General features: G+C 35.1%; 1 protein-coding gene across 1 annotated transcript in view; it reads left to right on the forward strand.

Annotated features, from left to right (window-relative positions):
- Positions 1-26408, forward strand: part of ARHGAP15 (Rho GTPase activating protein 15) — a 588346-nt gene that overhangs the window by 359093 nt on the left and 202845 nt on the right. Inside the window, exon 10 of the mRNA XM_039855498.1 lies at positions 12793-12891. Within this exon, the coding sequence (XP_039711432.1) occupies positions 12793-12891 (99 nt within the window). The remainder of the gene's footprint in view (positions 1-12792; positions 12892-26408) is intronic.

A 26408-nucleotide genomic window follows, 5' to 3' on the forward strand; every position in this document is an offset into this window, starting at 1 on the left:
CATACCCCACTGATGAGAGATCCTGTTAACTAGAAAAGTTATATAAGTGAAGAGTATGCAGTAAAGCCAGAAAACATGCAATGTGCTAAGTGCATCCCACAGTGAGATACTATTTACTCAATTTTGTGGGCAGCTTTGGGACAGGATAAGATGTTTAGAAATGTCATTGCATAGTCACTTTCTACAGTAGGACCTGAAAAAAGAGAAATGTCCACTGTATTTGACTGGAAGCTCAAAAAAGACACAATGTCGTCAGAAATGTGTGCAGCATGACCCACTAATTTGGGCTCATAACCCCTTTTCTCCAATTAGATTCCTGGAAATGTTTTTCAATTTCTTTGCATGGAATAACCAGCAGACCACATTGTTCAGAGCAGCCCACAGGAATGGGCAGAGCTGCGCAGAGCTTCCACCACACCTCCACAGAGCTAGCCAACACTTCCATAGAACCACATGGTTCCCAGCTCTTAATATGGTTTATTATAAAATCCTTTACCTGCCTCAAAGCACTTTTCATCAAAGCTGCTTTTAAGCTGAAGCTGAGAACCAAAGAACGCCTTTAACAGAATCCTGAAATAGCTTTTAACCCGAGGCAGAGAAGAGAAAATGCTTTTAACCTAAAGTGCTTTCCTCTTAGGTACTTCAACAAGTACCTAGCACTCAGCATTAGTGGCTATGAGAACACCCTTAAGACCCAAATGAAAGAGACTCCATTATAGATATTCAAACCTGTTATATTAATATATTACAAGTAATATTTGAAATCATAAAGCAGTTTTACTCCAACTAAATTTGAATCTTTTCTTATTGAACTATGCATTCATGCAAATAAATTGAAGTCTTACCACCTGGGATTCTAACAAATCTATGCTTCTATTAGGAAAAGTACAGTGTTCTTTCCTAGATTTTACTTAAATTTGAAGTGAATTCAAATTTTCACATCCTCTCTACCCTACAAGAATCTTTCAACTTTTATCAATCACTGAATGACATTTCTAGTTTTAGTTCATATTCGTTGGGCTAAAAAGGTAATTTAAATCACTTAGAATTAATTCGATCAATTATCTGAATAAATTGTATGTATCAAGTTTTCTCTTTAGACTTATCACTCAAACAGAAATAAAAGTACTGATTTTGTAGTAGTTTTAACCCCCCAGTGAAGTTCCTACTAAGTTAAGTAAGTAGACAACCTAATTGATAAAAGTTTTAACTTCATAGTAATTATGGTAAGTTATGTGATTGAGCAATTAAATTCTGGACAGTTTTCTATTTTAAGAATGTAAAATGTACACAAGCATGAAATAGGTAGCAATATTTGACATCTTTGAATTTTATCCCCCCTCCCTTTGCTAGTGCCCTCTGTAATTCTAGGGAAATGAAGATAAGCAGATGAAAAGCAGAAAATATTGTCAACCCACAATCTTTGCTAAACAAAATTTGGCCATATTAATCATCCAGAACGCACTAAAGCAAACTAAACCGAAGCATATTTCTCTCATACTTGAGTGCTCATGTCAAAATCTTTAGATAGAAATCTCTTCCTTTTATACGTTGCTTTCTTAATTATTCACTCATTCATTCATTCATTTATGTATTTGGCAACCAGAGGGCAATGTAATAGAATGTCATAGAAATACAAGTAGAAGAAATTACATTTATCTTGTTCTACTCCCTGTCTTTCACCTTGAATATTCTTTGCCAACTCCCTCCTACCTAGTAAATTTCTATTCATGTTTACTCTTCCAGCTCAGTTACAACTCCAAGAAGCTCTCCCTGTCTTTCTCATTCTGAATTAGTCCTCTCTTCTCTTTGTCCCAAAACTATAATTTTATTATTTAATTATTTTAATGTCTTCTAACTGGACAATGAGCTGCATTGTGGACTAGAGAACATCTTCCTCAACTCCTCTTTCAAGGAAGGTTATTGCCTAGAAAGGGGTAGATCGGAAAGAAAGCAGGACATGAAGTCTTCTAGTGGTTTTAGAATTACTTATTGATACTTTCTTGTTCCTTCTTATAGAAACTCAGTGGGCACTGCTCGATGTAGCCTGCTCCTCTCACTAGCCTCACAATGTTGGGTCTCTCCTGCGTGAAGTCCTTAGACTTTTCTTTTCATTCCCTTTTCAGATTCAGATGTTCCAAGGATGAAATATTTCAGTCCTATGGCTTTGAATTCCATTTATAGGTTTTCTAAGCTTAAAACTTCAGCTTCAAACTTCAGACTCTCAAAACTCCAGATTTACACATTCAAATGCCTATTTAACATCTCTTTGGATGTTTTGTAGATGTCTCACATTTATCTAGAGCAACCCTTGATTCTCCAGCCCCTAAATGTTCTCTACCTCAGAAAATACTATTGCCATATGCCAGCTGGAGTCACCTTCCCTTCTACTCTGTCTCTTCTACTCTCATCAGCAAATCCCACCTTAAAAATATATTCTAAATTCAACCACTCTAAGCCACTTTCATTGTTACCGCTCTTATCTAAGCACCATCTTCTCTCCCAGGAATACTTCACCAGCTCCCAAACTGGCTCGGCCTCTCTGCTTCTTTTTATGACCCCGCAAATATAGTCTCCACACAGCAACTAGAAGGATCATTTAAGAACATGAATCATATTATATCACTCTCTTCTCAATAATCTTTAATTACTTAGGATAAATTCATACTTAAAATAACATCTAATGTCCTTAATGTGACCTATAAGGGTTCGACCTGCCTTCGCCCCCATACTACCTTTACACTGTTATCCTCAACCATGCTTCTGGTTTGTTACTTCACTCTAGCCATACAGGCCTTGCTGTTCTTTTGGTGTACCACACTTACCCCTACAGCCTTATACCTTCACTTCTTTTGGTCTCTGTTCAGTGTCATTGCCTCAAGGATGTCTTCCTGGACAACACCTCCCACTAATTCTCTATCTCCCTGCCTTGCTTTATTTTCTCATAGCACCTATCACCATCTAAATTATATGTTAACGTGTTTATGTTTTTTTTTCTCCATTTACATATAGGCTGTGTGAAGACAGAATGTCCTATTCATTATTCCATCCCCAGCAGGCATCGAAAAATACTCAGGATTGGATAAATTGAATGGATGGGTACAAAAATGCACGAAATATTCTCTTGGTCAAATCATTCTTTATACTGTTGTGAGTCAGCGTATACATGTATGGGGAATTGATGATGATGATGATATTATTATTGTGTGTGTGTGTGTGTGTGTTGTGCTACTTCTGGTATGCAAAGGAAGGAAAATATATAGTTGCTGCTTAGAATATAAGGATACAGAAAAATTTTATACACATTGTTCCACTTAGGTTATTAACCTCTACATTTAAGCTACAAACTTCTTCCTGGCTGGTGGACTCACCATTATCCATTGCATTAATTGGACCAAAAATGAATTGAGTTCTTTTTCCATGACAATTTAGGAGCTTAGAAGAAGGGGCCAATGGAAGTATTGTTTGAAATTGAGGGTAAAATTTTGAATGGTAGAGACTGCTGGAATCCTGAAAAAAGAAAGAGAAAAAATGGAGAATCCTGGGGAAAAACTCTGCCATTCAATTTGGGCTGCAGCTGCTCTGTCTCTGAAACTCATTTTTGGGCTTCTCTTGTCAAAGGATGCTAACCCTGCAGCCAGCTATTCAACTTCCATTGGAAGCTGCAGACCACAGGCTATCCTTGTTTGGGGAGATATTCTCCATGGAGTCTAAGCAAATCTCCTCCAGGCCAATCTTTCTAGAGTAGACAGTACCATTATCCACCAGGGACTTTAAAATCTGTTAGATTAAATGAGATACAAAAATATGAATAAACATGTGGGGGGAACTATACACAGAAGTATATATATTTAGAATTTCTATCTATTTTTATCCCAACTACTTAAAAGTTAAAATAGTTAAGCTTTTTCCCTATACTTCCCTCTTATTAGAAAAAAAAAATCAAGATAATGAGAGAGATTTACTTACTATGTGTATCAGATATTCATCAGAATCACCCTAATTTTTGATATTTGTGTACCAAAAAGCAGTAGCTGATAGGTTTAATCAAAGACCCAAGGCTTTGTAAGATAATATGGTACCTTCTGCAGCATTTTAGATAGATTAAATTCAATAGTGTTTTAGCATTAGGTGTATTTTTCTGCATATTAATTCAAGGACATAAACTATAGTACTTACTTAAATCACCCATTTCTCCAAAAATTCTCTGGAAAGTTGTGGTAAAGTTGTATGATGGGTGCTATATGATATTTTAAAGGAGAAGAAAAGGTGGTGAGGATGGAAGTGTGTGTGTGTGTGTGTGTGTGTGTGAGCATTGAGGAGATATAAAAGATAAGAGTAGAAACAGGATTCCTTGATAAACAGTCTGAAAGTTTTGGTCTGGGAACTTATTCTCTAAAGGAAAAATAAATATCATTTATAGTTTAAAATCAAAGGATGAAGTCGGTTAAATTGCTGAAATTACCCATGTTAAGAATACTTTTGCCCTCTAGTATCCACTGTCCCTTCTTTAAAGCAACCTAATGGGAAATAATCTACCCCTGTGTGTGGCATTCTGGAGGGAGAAAATTTCCAACTGAATGCTACTTGCTATGGAGGCTATGGGGCTATGTTTTTTCTTATTCCTAACCATTTTTTAACATAATCTCAACTAACTGATCATCCTCTATTGGAACTTCAAATCTTAAGTAATGGAGAAATAGAAATCATTATGTCAGTGCTAGTAGCGGAGGTGACATGAAAATTACATCCTGAGCCTACTCTCAAATTACAAGACAGTTGCTATATTTCCTGCTTCTTATTTCATGGATCTCCTAAGCACCTTGGATTTTAAACATCTCAAGACTGGTCCTCCAGCCCTCAGTAATTTCTTTGAGTAATTAATAAATTACTTAGAGTTCCCAGTAAATTCTTTCAATTCCTCCCAATCCCACAATATCATTCAAATAAATTTTTCTTTGCTTTAGATAGTCACAGTATTTTCTTTTTCTGTTGCAGCAAATATATATATATATATACATATATATATATGTATATATATATATATATATATGTATATATATATATATATATATATGTATCATGACCAAAATAATAGTCTAGAGTGTGTATGTGTGTGTGTGTGTTTCTGAGCAGTTCAGTTTTCTGATACTGATTTCTGTTCCCCTCCATATTCTTTATGTATGTGTAGTTTTAGGTGCTTTGTTTTTCCTTTTTAAAATTTACTAGAGTGGCTGCAATGGCCCTCTGTCCTGAAAGCAGAATAACATCATTTTGAAAAGCATGTGGAGACTGTCTCCCTGGGTAAATGATGATAACACCGTCACATTATTTGAACATTTAACTGCCTTTATTGAGTAGTTTTCCTCGTAGTTTTGATTCATTTGGAATCTATCTGACAAAGATCCCATTACTGGGCGTTCTTTCCATAATTTGTCAAAAATATATAGCAGAGATGAGGGAGAAAGAAGCTAATTTGTAATCTGGGAGACTTAACCTGGTTATGCTGATGAACTAACTAAATCGGTCAAAAGTTTGAGAGCTTAAAGATTAAAAACCACCATTTCCTAGTTAAACTCTAATTCATTATGTAAACAACATGATTTATAAGTGCAGTCATGTGGAAGGTCTATTTGTTTTTCTCACCAAAAGATGCTTTCAACGAAAAATTGCAGAAAATGGATTTTCTCCAACCAATGTGTTGTCTGCCACCCCTGGTATAAGCGCTAAAGCAGTAGAATGAAGATATAATGATCACACTAGCCAAGGCCATAGGCATTTGCAGAGCATTCCAAAAATATTGGCACCCCTAGCAAGAGGTGTTTTCTAAATACAAAAAGTTGTTAAGAAAGGAAAAAAAGATTACCAGTGAGCCCACAGATGGGAATATAGGTGGGGAGTCGGGAGCTCAGGGTTCTGGGACTGCTCCCTTTTTTAGAATACCATAAGGAAGGGGAATGCAGAAATAATCCTTAATGTGGTGCCAGGACAATAGGCATGGAAGTTTAGGGGGTAAAAGTTCATTAATGCTTGCCAAAAAAGCAGAATACCTTCTCTTTCCCTTCCCCTTTCCTTACACTATTTTAAGACAGACTGTTCTGTGGTTCAAACACATTCCTATAATTTAATGGTCCTCCTTGGTTTATTAAACGCTTGACTGTATCAGATTTGTGGATGGATGGCAAGCCTACAACAGCCCTTAAATTTGACAGTGGCATTTTAGCTAAATCTCTATTATTTACTTTCTTTGAATTGCACTTTTCTCTGCAAAGTCATTTCATGTGTATCATCTCCTCTGAGTTATATAATTCACCATTTTACGTTGAAGGTAATGTTGTAGTCAAGATTCCTTCCATTGTAATTGCCAGAAACTTGTCCAAACTTCAAAAGTCAGAATGGAATTTATTGGACTACTTAATTGAAAAGTCCAAGGGACAAGGACAGCTTCAGGCATGACTGGATCTAGGGGCACAAAAAACTATCAAATTTTTATCTCCTCTATTTCTTAGTTCTGTTTTCCACTCTGTTGGGTTAATTTTCCAGTATGTCTTCCCAGAAAGTGGCAGTATAATTTATGGAAGCTCAGACTCACATCCTCATAGTTTACCACCTACTTAAGAGAGAAAGTCCCTTTCCCAGTAGCATTAGACAAAGCCTTGAGATTTATTACACCAGATCCACTTGGACCATGTATTCATGTATGAACCAACTACTCTGGCCAGGGAGATGAAATACATGTTCATCTTTGGAGCTAGAGGTGGCAGGGTCAGCACTACTCAAAATGAATGCTGCAAATTGAAAAAGGTGTCACCCCCAAAGGAAAATCAGGGCACTCTTATCAGAAGATAGAAGAATAGTTACGGGACCAGCAACACCAAAAGACGTCCACCATGCTCTTCTTAACCAGTGCCTTCTGTAACAGTGGGTCTCACTGAGCTATTTTGCCAAGTCTGGCTCTTTCTATTGTCATTATAAACCTTATCTTGAAACCTCTGGACATTGCTATGTCCATGTTCTAGTCAAGTTTATTTGGTTGGATTAAACAGAAATTTACTGTAATTTCTAATGTATCTCATGGCAAGGATATATGGTACCTGGAGTTAGGCATCAAAAAGTGTGGAGATGAGTGTATGCTTAATTCACCTCTCTCTGCAAATTAATTTCTGTGCTCACTACCCATTGCACCTGGCCATCTCTCCACATGGCTGCTCCTGGCCCCCAAAGTCTAAGACCTGGCAGCCTTACATTTCAAATCTCACTAGTTAACTACCTCAGCCTGAAGTATCCCAATGCTAAATTTTTTTGTAGGGAGATGTGTGCCGGCCCAGCTTGGGCCACATGACAGCTTTTGCTTTAATCAGGGTCATCTGGAGGGTTAACGTGTCCTTAGACTCCAGAGCCATTTCCTCTTGGGTGAGTGTAGCCAGTTTAAAGAGAGCATAGAAACTGAGAAGAAATTCTTCTGGCTTTTCTAGTACCTGGTGAAAGCAAACATCTCTCTTCTATCTAATGAAGTTCAGTATATCTAGACTCTCTTCACACCAGGGTGTTATTGGTAAACAGGACGGACAGTTTTTCCCTGTGAGGGATTGCCTGCACTTGCCTGGACCCCCCAGTAAGTGGCAGTAATGCACCTCCCCCATCTCCTGCATTATAACAACCGAAAATAGCCAGTAGTATTGCACTTCACCCCTCAGAGCACTATGGCACTCAAAAATATCCTGCAATTGAAATTCTCTCCCATTCACCCCAACTCGAAATCCTTCCCTAAGTCCATCCTTTCTTTATAATTAATCCCCACCATGAAATTTCTTAAAAAGGAGTTTCTTTACTATCTCTTCCTTACCTCTTCAGATCTTGACCACAAACATCTGCTTTGCAGTTTCATTCTTCTACTAAAGCCATTTTCTTTATGGTCACCAGTATCCTCTGAATTGCCAAAATCCAACAGAAAACTTTTCACCTTTATCTCCCATCACCATTCTGCTGCATCTGAAATGCTTATCTTAACTTCTAAATATCAGTCTCACTAATCTCCAGACCCTCTGGTTTCTGCATCTGGCTCTCTTTCGGCCAAGCAAGAAACTTGAAAGACCTTTTTGCCCAATGGGTAGGCTCACCTGCATTCAGTAAACAAAATTCCATGAATCACCTCTTTTCTCCATGTTCTTAGTTTACATACTTCCCCGCCCCCCCAGAGACTAATGCTTTTTAGCTATAGACAAATGATTCGATGTCTTTATGCCTTACTTTCCTTTCCTATTAAATCAGGATATTGATAATATCTACCACAAAAGGATTGAGGATTAGTGTAAAAAGTAAATAAGTTAGAATGTATTAAGTACTTTGAACCTTGCCTAGCTTAGTGTAAGGGCACAATAAATCTTCACTATTATTATTACACACCCTTGTAATTATACTAATCACATTATATTGTGTTTGTGAGAGATGTTCTTTCTCCCTAGACTATAGGAGATCATGCTTCATGCATCTTTGTGTTTTGAGGCTGGAGCACAACGTCTGGCTTATAGTGGGCATGTAATAGATAGTTACTGAGTGAATTAATCTTTGCATTCTTTACAACACCCAGCATATATTAGGTGCTCACGAAATATTCACTGACTCGAATTTGATAGAATCAGATTGATCTGGAGAGAATGCAGAATAAGTGCCATTAGACTAGGTAAGGCATGATGAGTTTAAATTTTAAGGTGAGAGCAGTTTCCTTTGAGATTCTTCCTATAGCTGAATCTAAACTAATGCATAATTCACATTCTTAGCAAATCTAGAATTATTTTTTTCTCTATTCGCTCCCCAGTTTGTTTCCACGTTCTGTCAACTCTCTTTGTTTCTATTCTCAAAATGTAACTTAAATCACCAAAAACCCAGACACCTGTTATCATTTTTGTCAGTAAGCTATTGCTGCATAACAAACGCAAAATCTCTGTGGCATACAACAAAAAGCATTTCTCATATGTCTGTGGGTCAGATAGTTTAGGACAGGCTTAACTGAACAGCTCTGCTTTAAGCTTAGATCTGACTGGCCTTGTCTCCTCATTGAGGGTTGGTTTCAGTTCTGTGCCATATGTATTCTGAAGCCCGGACTGAAGAAGAAGCAGCTACCCGAGGAAGCTCTTGTCTTGGCCACAGCAGAGAGGGAAGCAGGCTAGTAGAAATCTGTAAGTGTCTTAAAACCTGTCTGGAACGGACACATTGTCATTTCTACTCATACTACATTGTCTAAAGCAAGTTATACGGCCAAGCCTAACATCAATGAAGTGGGGGAAATAAATGTTGCTCACTCTAGTGAGTTTTACCATGCAGTCACCTGCAAAGGAGGTAAATGTGTAAATCTAATTAAGAGAAGATAAGAAGAATTGTGAACAATGATTAAATATACCATACTTCTATCCTGATTCTGGTCTTCAGAATGCCTTTCCCAGGCAATCACATTAGTCTCCTTGTGTCCAATCTTGCACATGATTTGTGTCCCCATTTGGTTATGAACCTTTTGGTTGCAGGTGATAGAATACACAGTTAAACATGGCTTATATTATCTTATATGACAAGAAGTCTAGAGAAAGTGTTTTAGAATTAGATTGAAAGTTAAACAATTTCATTGAAGTCTCATTTTGTAGGTTTTTTAAAATTGTGTTATCTTTTGTTTGTGTACTTATTGCCTAATGGTGACAAGATTGCTCCACTAGCTCCAAAAAATCACATGATTGCACAATGATGTTCAAAGAAGGAAGAAAAAGAAAAGTGCTTCTTCATATACCCCTTTCCCTTTATCATAGAAAAAAATCTCTTCTCTGATAGCTTCCAAAGTCCCTTCCCCTGACCAGAATTATCTGATCACTCAAAGCTGTAAAAGAAGCAGAAGTCAATAGAAAACATTTCAGGTTCTGTCTTATGAATGGACTCTAAAAACAAGAAGTTGGGAGGAAAATAGTATATACATAAGAAATCAGTGGTATCTGCACACTTTCAAATAATTTAACTTACCTGACTTAATATTTAAGACTCTTCATCACACAGTCTTTATCTCCTTTTAAAGCTTAATACATTAAGATTTCTCTAAATAAGAAAGAGTGAATATTTCTCTCAGCTCACGACATTCTTCTTATCATTCTTCACATTACTGATGTGTTTGTTTACCTCTCCTTTATTTTCCCCACATGCCCTTTTGTCCCTTCTCTTAACTCTCCACTTAACTCTCCACTTTAAGTCTTACTTATTCTTGAAAATTCAGTTCTTCTCCGGGAAGTCTTCCATGGGCACATAAGGCTTTCCGACGCACCAGTTACAGGATTTTTCATGATGAAGTGTTTCTACGTGCTTATTTACGTGCTGCCCTACTAGAAAATCAACTCTTAGAACATAGGGAATGTGTCTTAGTTATTATATTAGCAGTGCCTTTTAGCTCCCGACACAGAGCAGTCACTCGGGATTTTCTTTTGTGAATAACTGAATGAATGAGAGTAACTGCTCTAGAATTATTCCATCTCATTCTTTCTGTATCTACTCATTAAAAAAAAAAAAAAAAAAAACCAACAACTTTCTCCAGATTTTAACATTCAGATTTTAACATTCACTTCATTCAGGAATCTGTTTTTTTAATGACTCTCATCTCAGAAACTTCTCCCATTTTCCATCACACACAAACCACATCTGCACTAAATGTCAGAAAGACCTATGCTATAGGACACTTTTCTTAGCATTTAGTACCTTTTATGACATGTTATATTCCATTTCGAATATTATTTGACTACTTCTCTTAGCCCTTACAAGATTATAAACTTGTTGATTTCTTTTTTACCATCTAAAATGCCTACCTCATTGCTATAAAGATAAATGATACTCAATAAATATTTGTGAAATTGATTTGAATTATGATTTTCATTAAAGGATTTTATACTTTAGAGCAATTCTTCATGAATATAAATCTAGCCAATTTAAATTATTTGATTTAAAGTTCTGGGTTATTTTTCTTAATATTTATGTCATTTTTCTTTATAGTGGTGGCTCACTGTTTTTGAACATATCTTTGATACTTGACAAGTATTCAGAGCAAATATCCATGATTATTTACCACTTTTCTACACTATGTTGATGTTATCGAGCTTATCTTTTTTCTGTTCCTTGGACGAAAATATACATATCCATACTAGATTACGTTATTATTAGTGTTTTAACCTTAATTGTTTCTCTTCCTGCTGGATTGTCTTCGATTCAAGCCATCATTTTCTTTTTTCTAAGAAATGGATGAAAATCATGATTTCCTTGAAGTCTCACAACACTCTACTTTGATGACCCCTTTGTAAAATATATTATTCATCGTTCTGTTGTGCTGCATTTTGTATTTTTCTTTTCACTTATGCTACAAATATTTTTTAAATTCATTGAAAACCTCCACTGATGATTCAGATGATGCCTTGCAGTGAATGATTCCATAAATGTTAGTTGAACTTTTAGTATATGCCAAACATTGTCTAGTTACTGGGTAGTAAAAGAAATAAGGTAACCTACATGTCTTTTTATAGATAAGTTGATAAAGAAGTTATGGTACATATATACAATGGAATATTTCTCAGCCATAAAAAATTAAATTTTACCATTTGCGACGACATGGATGGACCTAGAGGGTATTATGCTGAGTGAAATAAGTCAGACAGAGAAAGATAAATATCATATGATTTCACTTATATGTGGAATCTAAGAAACAAAAGAAACAAACTAAATGAAAACAGACTCAGAGATACAGAGAACAAACTGGTGATTGCCAGAGGAGAAGGGTTGGGGGCTGGGTGGAAAAAGTAAAAGAATGAAGAAGTACAAATAAAACAAATAAAAATACACAATGCAAGGTAGCATAAATCATGTTCTAAAAAAGAGGGCTAAGCTAGGATTTCACAGTGTGTTTTCTCGGAAACATTGGTCTAGAGAGATGCCCTTTGAAATATAAGGATCTTACTCAAATAAGTGCGGGAAGTATTGCATACTCCAGCCCCTTGTGGAGATTCCCAGGGCACATTGGCATATCACAAGCTCAAAAATAAATACACAAGAAAGAAACCTATTTAACTTTTTTAACCCAATGTTGCTAAACCATTTTGATCACCAGCGCTTTTTCCTTTATCACCTACTAACATCATGAGGAACTAGTATTCCAAAGATACTATGTTGCAGGAGACACAAAGTTGAGGTGGGAAGGATAGAGTTGTGGATAAATTCAATCTGAGCTGAGTCCTAAAGGAAAGGGGACACTTAGGTTAGAGAAGAGGAAGGGCATTTAAGGCAGGAGAAATGTTAAGAAATTCACCTCGACATTAAGTCTCCTGGAACTTACCTCGTCAAATATCACTGAGCCACAGAATAAATCTTTTACATATACTGACAAAATCATAATTTTGATGATCATTAATAAATTTCTCCTAAAACACTTGACATTAATTCATTGATATTTTGCAGAAGTTTTCTTAATTCTTTATTATTATTTTTACAGACAACAAAGTTAAGCTTAAAGAGACTATAATTTACTCAGTCACTCCTGTCTAATCGATGGCAGAGTGTTAATTTTCTTTCTCTGGGGCTGGAGTCCTGGTCTATAAAGGAAGAAGTTATAATCTTTGTATGTCTGTAATAAACACTTTCGAATTAAAGCAAAAAAAAAAAAAAATGATTCCTATGCAAGATGCAGATTTCATCATGCAGTGGATATGGAAACAGAATCAAATTAAAGAACAACGCAAGCTTGGATTTTAATGAAGCTCATCTTTGTTTCTTTTGCAGATCAAATTTTTGGCTCTCATCTGCACACAGTGTGTGAACGTGAAAATTCCACAGTTCCGCGGTTCGTAAAGCAATGCATTGAAGCTGTCGAAAAAAGAGGTGAGTAACTGAATATGCAGCAATTTCTCCCCATTACTGCACCCTCTACACAACCAATGCTGAAGTTAACAGCGCCACTCGATTTGTCTGGGAAGCCATGCAGTTAAAATTTGACTTTTGTTAATCAGTTAAGAGGATCAAGTTTCTTATTAACTTTAGTTTGTTTTTACAATAGGGACATCAGTAATTCCCACTAATGTTCTTTTTATTTTTTTTAATATTTTGCTTGTCTGACATGTTGTTGATTCAATTGCAAACTTCTTGTTTTCAAGCCAGTGATAAAACATTCATAAAATATCAGCACTCACAGTGTTAGAACCCTCCTAACATTCATACTGGTAGATGTGCCAGAACAATTTTTGGTAAGCCACCAATGTTACCCAAGTGAAGCAAATAGCATCTCTACTTGCAAACAGTGATATTCCATCTTCCATGTGTTTCTGTTCAGTGAGAATACAGCTAACTGGCTTTCCTGGAACAATTAACAGATACACCTCCAGTGTTAAGATGACCTCTGATCCTTACATTTCAACATTCTGTTTTTCATCTGAAATTATTTCATCTTACTGAAGAGAACAAAACAAAACCCAATTGAATCATCATTTGTATGCTAGTCTATCTGTGGGATATTTTTCCTTCACACTATGACTTCATTCATTCAAGGTCATTTTCCTGGAAGATACAGTAGATGCACAATCTCAAAAAATGTATTGTATAAAAATATGAAGCTTCATCACCATCTGTTACAAGTTTACAACATATCCCAGGATCTAGGGGGATATATATCATGTAAAAGATAGAAGAGTTTTCAGAAAAAGAATTGGTGAATCTATTCCCATTTTCAGCTCTCAATCTCTTAAAACAATAGAACCCAAGGGGAAAAAAATCTTTACCAAGTTATCTGCTAGGGAAAGGCTATTTTAATTCTCTCAGTGTTACCTGGCTTTATTATAGTAGCATAATAAAAATGGTCTGCAATTTCCAACTCCTGGAAATTCATACTTTAATTATATTGTAAGGACAGCATTGGGATCCTATTATTCCCATATCAGTAGGGAATGAGAATAACAAGAAGGGAATGAGTGGGTAGGGAAAGTGGATAAAGAGACTGGCTTTAGGGAAAAGCATATCAACACACCGGAGAGAAAAGCTGAGAGTTCAGAGAGAGAGAAAATAGAAAACAGTAAAAGCAGAATGAACGTGAGGAGAGGTATCTGTGAGGAATGGAGTCAATTGGAGTTTAGAGAGAAATGTGTTTTTATTGCATGTTGCAATTTTATTTAATTTTATAAGTACATATTTGAGGAATAAATACTATTTAATAAGTACTTAACGCCAAAGTGGATCACTGAAAATGTTATAATGTTATTATTGCCAATAGCTAAATTATCATTTTCAGGAAATCTTCAGTCACTTATAAATACTCAGTACTGACGATGCGAGCACTGTTATATTAGAGCAAAAATGCAAATAGGACTTTGGGGGAAGCCGTACATGATAAGATGTATGCACATATGAAAAAGGGCTCTGTACCTCTCTATCCATGCACATACCCCAGGCAAGATGAAAATCCCGCTAGATACAGCCTTGCGGTATGCAGATACCATAATATTATAAAGTGGAAATTGTCTATAAATAGAAACTGCATCTTTTGTTCATGGCATTTTGTTGGAGATTTTTTTAAAAATAAGATAATGTTTTTGCTGACAGGAGCAATCATATGTGGCATTATATTTCATTGTCCTAATGTTTGATCTTGAATGAATTTGTAGGTCCAGTACTAAACAGAAACTAATAACACATATGATTATTAAAATAAGTTCTAAGCATTTTAATGAAACTTAAAGACCATAGATCCATACAGAAACTGATAATTCAAAGCATTTTGGCAGTGTCAGTTTCAAGGAACTCTACAGAAATGTTCAATAAAAATTCAGAGGCACAAGATGAATCTCTCATGTCATTACAAGATTTACAAGTGTGTACTTTTGATTATATTTTTCTATGATCTTTTTTTTAGATTAATATTCTTACATTTATATGCCAATTCTATTTACTCAAAGTGCTGTTTTTACTAAATTCTGGCATATAGCACCTTAGGACAGAAATAATTTATGTGAATCTAAGTCCAATGTTTATGCAGGCTTCTGATGACATTTTATGCTGGGATTGGTATTAGGAAGTAGCATAGAAAGGTGCCAAGTCTCTCGGCACGGCTGGGACCAAGCATATCTAGAGCTCTCTTTCTAATGGCCAGATCCTCTTCCAGCCAAGATACTCAACTGCAGAGTCATGGGAAATGCTTATAGACCAGTTATGGGAAAGGCACATTTAATGAAATCTGTGTGTTTGCTCTCACAGTCTTAGGGAACTAGCCTCAATACTCGCTACAGCAGCACATTGGCTGTTATTAAAAAAAGACTTGTTTCCTTTCTCTCTCTTTTTTTTTATCCTTAAGATTCCCTGCCTTAAAAAGAAATCATCTATAAACTGTAGCTGTATTTTTTAAAATGCTTCTTACATGCTTGATTTCAAACAAACCAATATCAGGAAGGCAGATCTCACAATTTATTCATTCATTCATCTAATCTTCCATTCATTCATTCATTCAGTTAGTTTCTTGCACTTGGCAAAATCAAGCTGCTCATGCTCCTATAGTCTCCTCGGGGAAATTCTACCCACTGCTTGGCACAAGATGCAACTAGTGTAAGGTGGTATTGGTTACATTTTAAATTTTGCATCTCTTGGACATGCCTAGAGTAAAATCTATTAATGAGTCGAATGTAAACCGATTTAGCGAATAACTTGTTTAGTATTCCTTATCTTTATTTGGTTTTCTTCATTCCTCTAAATCACCAGAGCATTCTTGCTCACCAACTGTTATAACTGGATTAAAGTCACTTTTGTGGTTTCTGACACTATCTGCTCAGCCTAAAAAATAGACACAAACCTAGGAAGACAAACTGTAAAGGAGCATGTTGGTCTTCAAAGCTCTTTCAAGTAAATTTTCTCTTGCCTTGCCTTTACACTTGCAGACCGTGTATACGAGATATGTAAGTTGCTGATTTATGTTTCTTATTCCAAAGCAATTTCTGCGAAAATATCGAATTGTTGTTCAGTTAATGCTCAATACATATGGGAAACTGACCAAAAGCATGAGATCATCGTACCTTTGTTTGTTTGTTTGTTTGTTTGTTTGTTGTTTTGAGGTCTGGGGGAACAAGCATGTAGAGGGAGATATTGTGACATACAGGTAGTAGGTAGCTATAAACAGTGAAAACTCCATTTTTCACTGTTTTTTAAATACTTTGTGTAGTTTATGATGACCTTGAAAATTGCTTACTTAAGTATAGGGTCCCTGTGTCTCTTAGAGACAAAGGTCTAGGAGATGTGAACTAAATTATATAGTCTAAACTGGTGTTATTAGTATTAAGACCTTAATCTTTAGTTCTTTTTTATCTAAGCAGGTAAGATTGACTACTCTTTGTGAAGGTCTTTTTTTTAGAAAGAGCCATTCCCAGTGTAAGCACTCAATAAATATTGGTTGAATAAAGTAACAGCCACTAAGTTTTTGTTGCATTTGTGCACAGAGTAGCTATTTAGTACCTTTATGTGTCATTCTCTATAACACCAGCTGAAAATATAGAGAAGATATACATTAAACAAACACACACACACACACACACACACACACACAGAGCACAAACCATGATAAGCACTATGAAAGAAAAGAACAGATACTAAAAAGAATAACTACTACAATTTTTTTAAAAAAGTAAGGAAGTTCACTTAAAAATGACATAACCAAGAGTCGGGGGAAATGGGGAGATGTTGGCCAAAGGGCGTAAAGTTACAGATATGTAAGATGAATAAGTCTAGATGTCTAATGTACAGGTGACATGATGGTTAGAGTTAATACTGTATGAAATACGGGAAATATGCTAAGAAAGTAGTCTTCAGGTGCTCTCATCACACACACAAAAAGTTGGTAGCTATGTGAAGAGATGACATGTTAATTACCTTGACTATAAGAATCATCAAATCATCTTGTCATATACCTTAACTACATACAATTTTTACTTTAAAATATTTTAAATGACATAAGAAACAGTAGACAATAAATGCATATTTGTCTGGTTTTTGCCTCTTTTTAAGACCAGGAGAAGTTTACTTTGGACTACTTCCCAGGTTATTTTCTCAGCACATTGTGGCAATGCAACCTAAGGAGTCACTTGGTGTGAGATACCCAAAAAGACATCCCTTAAATGGCAAACCAATCCTTTTTCTACCCAACAAGGCCATTGCAATAGACTTCTTTTACATAATAATAGAGTTAACTTAATGAATGCACATATTATTACCTTAAATGTATTTTTATGCATCTAATATATTTTTGTTTGTAAGGGAATAGGACTGGTTTTTAAAAAATCATTTCTTAATTTCTCATCCTTTTAAATATGGTTTAACAACTCATTCTTCCTTCATGATTCTCAGTTGCCCCCAAAACTATTTAACAACATTAAAATGATACCTAGAGATCTATTGCACAACAGTGTGAATATACTTAACACTTCTGAACTATACACTTAAAAATGGTTGAGACAGTATATTATTGCATCATTTTTAATTACAATTAAAAATAAATGATACCAAGTTTTCCAAATTTGATGATTCTAGCTATATAAACTACTTTGCAGAATGCCTCAGCAGATGCTAATCAACAAGTTTGTCCTCTTTTTCTTTTTCCTGGAACACAAAATACTATGACAAAAACGATATACAAACTTACATATTTGACTTGGTGCCTAAAAGCCACCCTGGGATCCATAACCTTGCTTAAAGATTTAAGAAAGACCTTTAGTCTACTTCTGAGAAGGTCCTTAGCCTCGAAAACTTTATCTCTCAACTTGACTTCTTAGCAGCTGTTATATTTTTTTGCTGTCGTTTGTTTGACAGGATCCAGTTATAGGTTCCGATGTCTGTTTAAAGAAACAAGGAGGCTGTTGGCTTTAAAATTCCCTCATTGCTTGTATGATCAGCATTTTCCCAGGCTTTTCTACATAGTTTGCCAAGCAAAGGGACTGACCTTTTGTAGCAAACACTTTTTCATTTCAAAATGCTCACTTTGATTTTTGTCCCATTTTATGCTCATTCCAAACTGTTTACAACCCACTAAAAATGACTGTGAATTATATGTTTGTGTAATGGATTCCTTTTGTGGTCGGAGTGGAATGTTTACTTTGAACAATTAGTTATCTTTGGGTAGATTATAGCGACTTGGAAAAAGAATGGCTAAAATTATTATTATACCTTAACTGTTTGTTTTTGGTAATCCCTCTGCTGTTACATGAAGTTTGAGAGAATGTCATATTAACCTGCCCCATGACATTGTAAGTTAAATCTATTTCTCCGTGTGAATATTTATTTGGAAATATTTGTTCGTACTGTAAGAGAGAGTGGTTATGCACTACTTAGGAATATGCTTATCTGACTCATAAAAATTCAGAATATGGAATCTACATAAATATGTAGATATTTACTATATATATATATATGTTACATTTATATAACAGGTAAGGCATGCATATGTATACATTATTACATCAATAATAGGCATGATTGTGGTTGAGCTATTATGCCAAGAGATACCAAGCATTATATTTGTTAATATAATTTTCCTCATACTCAGTTCGGTGCACCAGTCTGCCTCCTGAGATCTTACCAAGTGTTCACTTGCAAAAGTTAAACTTTACACAATCTTTTCCCACTGCCTGAGAATCCAGGCCCCTAAAGTGCAGATCGTATTGCCTTCACCAGACAAGCTCTGCTCTCAGTTCTGCTAATTTTGTATCATTCATTCTTTCCCACTTTGGGATAATCTATTATAGTTGGATCCAGGCACGCACTAAAGGCTGATACTTCCATGAAGAATGTGCAATTTGTACTGTTTAGTTTGTGACAAGATTCTTGAAAACTTTTATGATTCTATCTTGTTCCAGAGAGACTTCTGCTTGCTTGTTTTATAAGCAGCGAGTGGGAAAGAAAAGTAACAAAAACAAAACAAACTGATAAAAATTACATGCTCAAAAAAAAAATCAAGAGTTCAAGATAAGCACTTTTTCTTTTTCTCCAGAGAGTATTTGTGGACTGAACAAAAATGTTTCTGAGGACGCTGACCTGTATGTTGCTATTTTTTTTTAAGTGCTTGCTTTTCATGCCTAAAGCTAGGGATCCACAGGCATTTACAAGAGAGATGATCCTCAAAGAAGCTCCATGAAAGTTTGTAGCGAATTTTCCTTAGTTTTTAATTCTGAGTTAAAATTAAGTCCAATTTAGTGTTTTGATGTTTTGTGTTTTGTTTTGTTGGGCTGTTTTAATGCAACCCCAATGACAGTCACCTTCCTGACAGTTATCAGAATATGTTGTGCTGGATCCAAGCTGGAGATGGCTCATTGGGGTAGTCACGCCGGGGCCTCTGTGTCTGTAAGGAAGCCACATTCGGGGCTAGAAGAGAAGACCAAAAAAAAAAAAGAGTAAACAGGAAACAGCCAGCAAGAGTATGAAAGAGAAACTAGAAAAAGACAACCAAAAGAAATCAGAGATGACAAGGTAGAGAAAGAGAAAAAAGCTGTGTTTTGCAATTAAGAAAACAAATGCAGATAAAAGAGCAGGCTTGCAAGGTCTGTAATGAAGACAGACTATTGAACCAGTAATCATCTCTGCCACAGTTACCTGATACTTGCTTCTCTTTTCCAGAGAATTTTACTCTTGTTCAAGAAATTGCTTGTAAGTTAAATCTTGCCATGAATGTCAAGTTTACAATGAATGTTCACAAATTCTGTATGTAGAAGTGGTTAGTAATTAATTCACCGTACTTATTAGTGACATTTAAGATGGAGTTTATCTCCATCTAGCAATATACAACAGTCTTATTCTCAAAAAGCGCTTAAACATTAAAGAAGTTAACGTAGGAATAATTGTGCAGTTCAAGAACCGGAAAGGCTATCTAACGTATCCAGCAATGTGGCTCTGGTCAAATCAGTCGGCGGATATTCCCACACTTTCAAGTCCAGAATACATAAGAATAAATACTGTCTCTTCCGAGATAAAGCCTGAGTCTAATTTCCAACTCCCATCTTCATTCTAAAGTTTAGGTTTTTAACATACTTTTCTCTGGGAGTCAGTTGGAAGGAAACAGAGCCAAAATGAATACTCTAGGCAATTAGCCTCTTAATGTGCATAGAGGATTTAAATAATGTAACACCTCAACATGTGGAGATGCAATACTCTAAAATATTCTATCATGATCTCATTTACATGATAGGAGTTCTGGGTCTGGGAGATGTTTTTGTTATAAATCCCTATATTCGGAAGTTAATAGTTCAATCATAAAAATAATCTTGGCTGAAAGTTAGCAGGATATTTTCTCCTGGAAGCAAATATTTACAATTTTTTTTTTAATCACATGCTTTTGGAAAGCTTTCAGGCTTTCAAATATGTGAACAAAATAATAATAATAATAAAGCAGTCAGAGAGTTTCAAATATTTGTTGCCCTGAGATTCCAAAATGGATTTGTAGTTCTTAAATAGAATTTTAAAATTCTTATTGCATAATGTGAACCAATTGATTAAAAAAATAAATTATCAAAACTTTTGTGGGAGTGTCACTCCGTTTTGTGAAATAATCCATTGTTTATTGATTGAACAAGAATCTATACATTCTATTTTCATAGACATTTCTCTAGAGCTTAAAAATTTATGAAAATTAAGAGGTTGTAAATTCAGGAAGCTATAGATAACACCAAACGATTATACTTTTTTGTGGGTTTCCTAATGAATAATGTTCCCTTTTAAAATGCCTAAAAATAACTTGCCCTTTCCAAGGAATTTTCGTACTTCCAAATAAAGTGTGTCCAACTTAAGCATTAATCATTAATCTACATATACAGAAAAAGAGACGTACAGATTCCAGAAGAAGTAGTTGCATTGGTCTATATAATTGAATGTGGCATATTTTCCTCTATAGGATGTTTTACAATAATTTACTCATCTCCTTAGAAGATTTCTGTCTTGGAGATTCTTCTAAACTCCGAGAGAGCTTGTCTTTTAGTCTAACAGGCTGTGGAATTAGAAATATTTTTCTTGGGATCAAAGTAATCTTTTCTTGCTAGTTTTATCCCTTTTTGCCGAATTTTATACTTTGCAAACCACTTCCTATTTTCAGCACAGAAGGAAAAAAACAATCAAACAAAAAAAAAAATCAAGAGCAAGACACTTTGAGAAGAAAAATTAACCGTGCAAAACCAAAATAGCTCTGAAATGATACTGCTGGAAGAATTCTTGAAGTTGTAGTAGACTGTAGACCCAAAATGTAAAATCACACTCTTTTTAAGGAAATATGAATTTGCTGAGATTTAAGATGAAAGCACAGCTTATAAAAGAAAAATATTTAAACTATTACCTTTAGTACATTATGTACTCTTTTATACAGGGAGCATGGATTTATTTTTATCTCTTAGCACGGTGTCTGGCACATAATGGATTCTCAATAAATGAAAAATAAATAGATAAATTATATTCAACATTGCTTAAATCTTCATTGGAAAGTTACACATCATTGTTACATCTGCATATAGTTGAAACTAAAAAGATCAATGACCAATGGTTATTGGTTGAAGGCAGCTGCATGATGTAGAGAGAATAACGTAGTTTGTAAATCTGCTTTTTAAGCATTTAAACCATTTCTGATGACAGTATATTATATTGTTGTAAATGATATCATTCTTTTCCATCTATACCCAGCTATGCTAAACATTTGAAGTTATGTTTTCTTACAGATTGTATGCTCATCAGTTTTTGGATACTATATTTAGTGCACCATCCAGCAGCTAAAAGAATATCCATTCTCTACTCATTTTCATCAGAGGAAGCCAGACCCTATTAGGCATTGTTTCAACACCAGTAGCCTGCTGTTTTTAATCAAGGAATTGAATATAACTATGACTTGTAAGTGACATGCCTGAGAATGGTCAGACATAAGCTCAGTTTCCATAACCGCACAGAAAGTTGGGCACCACGTCTTCTTTAATTCAGACTTTGAATACCACGTGGGTGCTGTTCTGTGTTAGTTTATCTCCCTGTGAACATCTCACCTTCTTGAGTCAGTGTTTATTTTCTATGTAAATCTCAAGAAATTTTTATTTTAATGATAACTTTTTAGTTGAGTCTGCCAAAGAATTTCAAATAAGAAATACATAGTCAACTGCATAGACCTATCAATTTGAAGCTAATGAAGACGGGGGTATCAATATTCTAACTTCTGACATGATTTATATATTGGATATTGATTTCATTTTCTCCAAATTTACTTTGCAGCAGAAAAAAAGTTAAGTTCTCTGATGCTATCAAAAGCTCTATTACGACTTTGAATACACCAGTCATTAAAATAGGACTGTATTTTTTCTCGTTTCAAAATATAATGCTCTTATTATTCTGTTTTTGCATTTTTGACAGATTAGGCTAACTTAACTCTTTAGTCTCCCTACAACACAGCGGAACACCTAATAGACAGTATTGTAATCACTGTAGTAAGCTTTCTTTAAGTTTGTCTTGAAGGCAGGCAGTTGGCTTGTATTTGAAATTGCATAGCATAACATCAAATCCACGTATTTGGCCTAGAGTTTGACAGCACATGAAACATGGATTTCTTCTGGATTTAATTCTTGACTCTGATAGTTCATACAACTCGTTTTCTCAGTGTAAGCTCAATCATACCTAAGGCTTCAATAATTTCATCAGTGACATGAAAGTTCCTATATGAGAATGACTCTTCAAGCTATTTCTTACAGTCATACCTGAGGTCTACGAATAGCTCTTCTTGAATTTTCCACTGGCATTGCAAACTCAGCTTTTACAAACCAAATGTATCACTTTCCCCAACACATGTATTCATCCTCATTTATTTCTTAACTCAGTCATCATGACCTATTTTCTCCACCAATCTAAAAAGAAATACATTGGGCATCTTAGATTCTTCTCTCACATTACATACTATTATCATACATACTATCACCAAGTCTGATTATCTCTACTTTTTTACCATCTCTTGAATTGGATTCTTTCTTTCACTTCCTATGGTCTTGATTGGGCCCTCATAATTTCTTTTAAGATAAACCTCCTAATCAATAACATTGCCTTTGTTCTCATTTCTTCCCAGGCCATTCTTCTCAATGCTATCAAATTATTTCTTTTAAATAGAAATAGGATCACGTTATATCCTCTTGGACCCCTCTAATGGTTCTTTTTTTCTCATGAGGATAAATAAAATTTCGCATTAATTATTCCCATTAAAAAGGATAAGCATATGACCTCTGTCTAGTATCCATTTTCATCTGCTCATAAGTTGCTTCCTATGCTTCAGGAATACCAACTACATTAAGTTTTCCAAAGTCTGATACTCCTTCTGTGTGCTATTCCCTCTCAAAGACCCTCTCCCCATCTCTCTACCTATCAAATTCATACTCATTTTCTTGTGCATGACACAAGAATCACCTTCTGCAAGGAATATTCTCTGACTGTTATCCTCAACCACTTCTGCATGGCCCCTTGAACATTATTAGGGTTTCCTTCCACAGTGTTCCAGTAACAGCTTTACTTTTTCTAATATAGCCCTCATTGTGTGGAACTGTAATGGCTGGCTTCGTTATCTGCTCCTCCATCTAGAATGTGAGTCCTTAAGTCTAAGAATTGTGTCCAGTTAACTCTGTCTCCTCAGTCCTTAACACATCTTAGCTGGCATATGGTAAGGGCCCAACTCGTGATGGATGATTAAATAGATGAATAGGTCACTATTACCCAAGATTTCTTTTCATCTGTTCATCCATGAATCCATCTTTAAGAATCAAATCCTACATACTGAAAACTCATTGAAGTGCTAGTAGTGATTAAATGGCTCTTTAAACATAATTTGAAGTCACGTTATCCAGAAGGTAGAGTAACTACCTTAAAAATGAAAGTAAGTTTTTTTTTTTTCTTTTTGCAGTATGGTATGATATCTGTATGAATACCATATTAGCAATAGTCTATAATAGTAGAATAGTATAAGACAGGACAAAAAAGAGCAATGAGTCTGATGTTCAGTGCAGGTTTTAAACAAAACATACTTCCTCATCCTTCATAGGGAGAAAACAGTTCTCTCAACAAATAGTGTTAAATTGTTTCATAAACCTGTGGGACTCAACTAACTAAGGCCAAATTTGATGCTTTTGAGAACTGCCAGCATCATAAGACTAGGACTGTCATCTTTCTAGTTCAAAAAACTATACACTTTATATATAAACCCCCAGGCATTATGCCTACTTCCTTGTAAGTTTGTGTATAATTTTTCCCATTATCCCCCGCTAGGTCTCTTTCGCCATCACCACTTTCCAAGCATCTACCATCTACTGAATAGCCATGTTACTGATTATTTTCTCCCAAATGTATTAGCTTGCATTATTTAAGGCTGAATCTCATTTTATAATTTCCTGCTTGTATTTCTAAACTCCTTAAGTCCATTTGTATGATTCCTTTGTCTTCACAGATGTCCACAGTTCCTCCCAATTTAGTGTCATCAGCAAATTTAATTAATGCTCTGTTTACCTCTCCTTCTAATGAAACCAGTCCCATGTTTCATTTCATCATACAAAGTAAAAATGTATTGGCAATAAAACAGTCCAAAGAAATGTTCCCTCACTGTAGGAGGGGAAGTTAAGAATACAGCAAAGAATCATGTGGTGAGGAGTGGACTGGGCACTGAGGTGAGCTAGTTTGCTATTGCCCTAAGGCAAAACCTTTTTCACAGGAACCACACATTGGCAGATTGCCTGGGTTGGTGCTGGAGTGTGTGTTTGTGTGTGTGTGTGTGTGTGCGCGCGTGTATGTGTAAGGTAGCTATATTATCCTGAAGACTTTTTACTAAAGATACACTTATTAATATATGAAAAGCATATTTATATCTATAAATACAAGTACAAAAGTAAGCTAGTATCATTCAATTAATAGTATAACTACAAATTAACTGCAACAGAAACACATCTGGATATATACAGGTTCACAATCAGGGAGTTTTTCCTAACATTCCCTACTGGCTAAATTCTAAATTTTTATCTCAGTCCATAACTTGATAAATACTTTAAATCCAAATTACGCTTTGGTTTTAAATAAAAGTCCATATAAATAGTAAATTTATAGAATATGGTAAGAAAAAAATGTAGAGGTACCTAACAAACATTAAGTAAAAAGTGTATATATTTTAACCTCTAGAATTAATAGGCCAGAAAAATTGAGCTTGATTAGAGAAAGAGGTCTTTCTTGTTAACTTTAAGGTAGGCACGTTTATTTTTTAAAATTATATTAGACTTTGAAGGTATGGTCATAGAGTGACTACTATAAAGAAAACAAAGATGGCATTTATTAGTCACCCACTGTGTGCCACAGTAATGCTATTGCTATTGATTTCTAACATGAACCAATACTATCGATTTAAAGCTTCCATTAAATGTTACCTAATTCTCCATAAATTATATCCCTAACTTCAGTAAAATCTTGTAAATATTTACCATGTTACATATGAAGATTCATTCTTCGGAATGTGAATGTATTAGTATAAATCCATTGATTCCACAGGAAAAAAAAATATGTTTAAGTTTTTGCTTTGATTAGAACAGATGGCAGAACAATATCTCTTTTGTTAGATACAGAAGACAATGTATGTTCACAATGTTGAAATGAAGGTTGATATATATTTTACATGTAATACAAGGTCACCAAAGATGTCATCACCAGTAGATGGTATTAACAAAATAGTGACTGGGCATATTGTTAAGTAGTCACAACCTTGTATTGTTTTTCTAGTGAGAAAAATCTGATGCATAATGCATTCTTATGAGAGAATTTTCTCAAATGCCAAGACTACAGGCAGAACTTCTCTAAGCTTTAATGGGAGTTTCTTGCCAGCACCTGTTACAGTATAGAGTTCATACATAATCCAAGCCTGGCTTGAAATTCAGACTTGAAAAAACTAATATAGTGAAACCTTCTTATAATGTTTCCTCACGTGTAATGTTCATCTTTTAATCCTAGGTCTGATATGTGTATGTCCGTGTTTTCTATTCAAATTCTTTTCCCATTGGAAAAGCTTCTTTTCACAAGCTTTTTATGGATCAGATCAGATAAAACAATTTTTCTTACTGGATAAACTACTGGAAAAGATACATAAGGGGGAAAGCTATTAGGCTAGAAACTGAATTAATGCTAGAAATCAACTCTTCTTAACTGAAAATAGTTCTAGTGATAGAGTATAGATTCCTGAGGAGCCAACAGAAACAAAGTACTATATGTGCAAAAAGTTATAGCCAGTGACTCTAAAACAGGGATCACAGGTCAAAATAGTTTGGCCATATTTTCCCATATCTTTACAGACTAAATATAGGGAATTATAATATTTAAACAGATATTGCATTTAATCCCATGGATAA

This window comes from Pteropus medius, unplaced genomic scaffold, assembly GCF_902729225.1.
Source record: "Pteropus medius unplaced genomic scaffold, Ma_sr-lr_union100, whole genome shotgun sequence".
NCBI lineage: Eukaryota > Metazoa > Chordata > Mammalia > Chiroptera > Pteropodidae > Pteropus > Pteropus medius.